Raw genomic sequence first — 4,041 nt, forward strand, 5'->3', positions numbered from 1 at the left:
ATTGTTTTTCGTGACTATATCGATGCCATTGGAATGCAGGAGGTAGGCTATTATCACATCAACCCAGTATAAGACACGACTCCTGTGCTTAATTTGCTTCTACCAGAATGTCAATGACTAGCACTATGATAGTAGTAGTAGCATGGTTTAACTTTTTTTCACTGACTAATACAGTGTTCGACTGGTGGAACGGCATGCGTTAAGGTGGCTACATGATTTCCTCTTTTTGAAATAGAAAAACATAACATGTGCCCCTGTGTCCAGAGGATACGCGAGAGCATTGTCACAGACATATTTACAGGTAAATGGACTGCATTTATATAGCGCCTTTCCACTCCTTCGAGCACTCAAAGCGCTTTACATTGTATGCCTCACATTCACCCATTCACACTCACATTCACACACCGGTGGCCGTGGCTGCCACGCAGGGTACCACCCTGCCACCAGGAGAAACTTGGGGTTAAGTATCTTGCTCAAGGACACAACGATGGAGTCAGGCCGAGTGGGGCTCGAACCTGCAACCTTTGGGTTGCCGAACGGCTCCTCTACCACCTGCGCTAGGCGAGGGGAACACTCGTTTAGCAAGAGGGGGGAAGAAAGAAAAAGGAAGAAAAGAAGGAGGAAAAGGGGGGGAAGGAAGAGAAAGAGAAAGATAAGAAGCAGGTACATGTATTTTGGCACATTTACCACTCATAGCATAATGCATTAACTCATTTTCAAACATTTAGTATCAAGTGATATGTAAAGGTGGTTGGGTCGAATCCCATCCAAGAGTGTTATTTACCTACAGACCACTAGGGGTGCAATACTGGGCTTTTTTTTTTCTTTTTCTTTTTTTTGCCCTTGTCTGAGTGTGGTTTGAGCAATATTACTGATAAAATTTCAGAAAGACAAATAAGCTTATTGCATTTAATGTGGCCACTAAAAAGGCTATACAATGGATTTAAAAAAAAATCTCACACATGATAAAGTTTTGAAAGTCCTATAGATGTTTCAAATGATATGCCATTAAGCTATAGATTTATTTATAAGGTATCTTGGTTAATGATTACTCTGCTGAATAAATGAGAGGGGATACCTTCCTGAATAGATGGAGGTTAACTAACATATTTTACACAAATATTTTTTCATAAATGAAAAGACATTTTGAAGAAATATTTTCATTTTATTGCAAGTAACACACCAAACACGCAAACTGTTGGCCATGTTCAATGGTTATATGACAACGAAAACAACAATGTTTAACTGTGCCCCGACCAGACCCATTCCCAAATAGTTGTCAGTAAAAAAAAACATGCACACAAAGGAGTCCTGATCTGGCCAAGATCAATAGAATAATCTGAAGTGACATAAACAATTAGGGCCTATACAAATATGCAATTTTACATAACACACACACACACACACACACACACACACACACACACACACACACACACACACACACACGAAACTTGGCCAAGATCGACAGAGTAATCTAAACATACAAATTTACAATTTAGTGTCAACACATACACACCCACACACACATCAGAACAGTATGAACAATATGTACAGTCAACATTACATAAATGTACAGCAGAGAAATATTTAGAGTTACTGCTTTTTGTTTTGTTCATTTTTTTCAGCCACTCCTCCTTTGAAAGGGATTGAGTATTAGGGCCATACATAAAGCTCTTGTACTGACTATGTCCAGTTTATTTTGTGCGATATTGACCATATTTTCTGCATCAATTACTATCTACAGTCCTTTTTATTAAATCTAGCCTTTGAGAGGTGCTTCTGTGGTCCAGGGGGGCTGAAGTGGTGGCACTAGGTCTGGCAGGTATGAAAACTGTACCCATGGTTGTTGTCTGGGGAATGTACAGAGAGGAAAAGTAAGCCGAGAAAAGACAAGAGGAGCAGTTTGGGTGGAGTGGGAGAACAAGTGGTATTGAAAATGCAGGGGGTGGGTCAGGGAGGCTTCATGGTGCAGCTCCACAATGTATTCAGCCAGGTTGTCCAACTTGTCCATGCTTGGCATCCCGTGTTCACCGACAGCCTACCTAAAACAAAATAGTTAATGACAATATTAAACAAAAATTATAAAGCGGATAACCCTATTCATATGTCATGTAGGTTATTTAAAGTTAGTTAACCCATTGAAACACAGCGTTATAAATTTGTTGTTACCAGAATGGCAATGACAGAGCCACACAATAGCACAGTACTAAAGGCTGTGTGTTATGTCATAGTATTACAATGGTAATTAACCTTTCAATGACTTTTACAGACTATTACTCAGATGGTACGGCATACATTATTGGGATATACCTTTATGTGCAATAATGAGTATAGGTCACTTGTAGAATGAGTAGAATAGGTCATTTGTTTTTAAATGAGTATGCTTACCAGCTGTGATGGCTGGACTTGAGACGGACCAGGAGCTGGTAGAGCTGAGGGCAGGAGGAGGCCATGGTGCAGGCGTCTGGCGCGTGGGGCAGAGGAGGCTGGGCCAGCAGCGCAGGCGTCTCGAGCTGTTACACACAGGGCTGGAGTGATGGCGAGGGGGCCAGAGGAGGCTGGGCCAGCAGCGCAGGCGTCTGGAGCTGTGACACACAGGGCTGGAGCGATGGCGAGGGGGGCCGGGGCGTCTGGGCCAGCAGCGCAGGGGTCTTGAGCTGTGACAGACAGGACTGGAGCGATGGCGAAGGGGGCCGGGGCGTCTGGGCCAGCAGCGCAGGGGTCTTGAGCTGTGACACACAGGGCTGGAGTGATGGCGAGGGGTAGAGGAGGCTGGGCCAGCAGCGCAGGGGTGTGGAGTTGTGACACACAGGGCTGGAGCGATGGCGAAGGGGGCCGGGGCGTCTGGGCATGCAGCGCAGGCATCTGTAGCTGTGACACACAGGGCTGGAGCCTGTACAGGTCTGCTGCCCACAAAACAGTGATGTCTGTCCCTTCTCCTAGGCCTGTACTGGGCATGACTGAATCTGTAATGGATCAAGTATTTTAACTTCAACTGTAAGGGGCCATTAAATTTGCAACAAGACATTAAACACAAAGGCCTGTAGACCAATAAGAAGACAAGACAAATCAAGTGCAGTGTTGTCATTTACAGGTTGAAAGGACCATAAATGAGGTTATGAAACAGAATAATACCATAAATCACCCGAAAGTAAATTAAGCCTTACCTTTTCGTATGGGTCGTGCCAATGTGTCGGTCTCTGCGCAGATCATGTCCCACTGTTGGCACTAGGGGTGGGCGATATGGCAAAAATGTTGTATCACGATATTTTAACATGAAATCACGATATCGATTTTTTATCACGATCTTCCATCCAAAAAATAAAAACAACAAAAAACAACTTTCATATACTTGCAATTTATAATTTGCAGTCAATAAAATGTTAACACACTGATGATACTCTCATAAAGTGTACAAGTGGAATACAATAATGTAAAGAATAAAGTGAAGACAACAACACAAGTGAGAAAACGTCACTCTGATGCTGATAATAAACATCCTCACTGCAAGACGATCTATACGATTTCTCCACTTTGGCAGATTCGAGACGATATTTTACTCAATATCGCGATTCACGATATAATATCGTCATATCGCCCACCCCTAGTTGGCACAGGCTCTTAAAATTCCTCTTCTCTCATTGCCCCATGTCATCTACAGCCAGGAGTAATCACGTCGTTATTACAAATTGTTATGAATGGCAACAAGGCCCACATGTTGTTTGTTACTCTTAAAATCTTTATTTCAAACAACACTACGTTGAAATGTACTATATACGAGCAGAAAACAGCCCTTGAGGTTTGACAAAAAAGGTTGCATGTTGACTCGATAAGAAGTTTTTTTTTTACACGCGCAGATATTCCCCACAAGTATATCGAGTCGAACACGGGCATTATGTGGATGACTAACGTTATATACACACATATTTAAACACTTTAAGACAATTTATTCAAGCAATGTCAGTGAGGAGCGCTAACGTTACAATACCTAATAGCCAACTAGCGTCGTGCACCATTCACTTCATTCCGTTAGCATAA

General features: G+C 42.6%; 1 protein-coding gene across 2 annotated transcripts; it reads right to left on the reverse strand.

Annotated features, from left to right (window-relative positions):
- Nucleotides 1–437: 437 nt before the first annotated feature.
- LOC134468477 (uncharacterized) lies at nucleotides 438–2,923 on the reverse strand. Of its 2 annotated transcripts, none has more exons than XM_063222396.1 (2): nucleotides 2,392–2,923; nucleotides 438–2,041 (listed from the first exon to the last, which is right to left on the reverse strand). In XM_063222396.1, exons 1-2 carry the CDS (start codon nucleotides 2,866–2,868, stop codon nucleotides 1,763–1,765), a joined length of 756 nt encoding a protein of 251 aa, XP_063078466.1. In that variant the 5' UTR covers nucleotides 2,869–2,923; the 3' UTR covers nucleotides 438–1,762. The 2 variants fall into 2 exon arrangements, with proteins under 2 accessions (XP_063078466.1, XP_063078468.1); XM_063222398.1 differs by having other exon boundaries at nucleotides 438–2,045.
- Nucleotides 2,924–4,041: the final 1,118 nt, after the last annotated feature.

Source organism: Engraulis encrasicolus, chromosome 18, assembly GCF_034702125.1.
Source record: "Engraulis encrasicolus isolate BLACKSEA-1 chromosome 18, IST_EnEncr_1.0, whole genome shotgun sequence".
Lineage (NCBI taxonomy): Eukaryota > Metazoa > Chordata > Actinopteri > Clupeiformes > Engraulidae > Engraulis > Engraulis encrasicolus.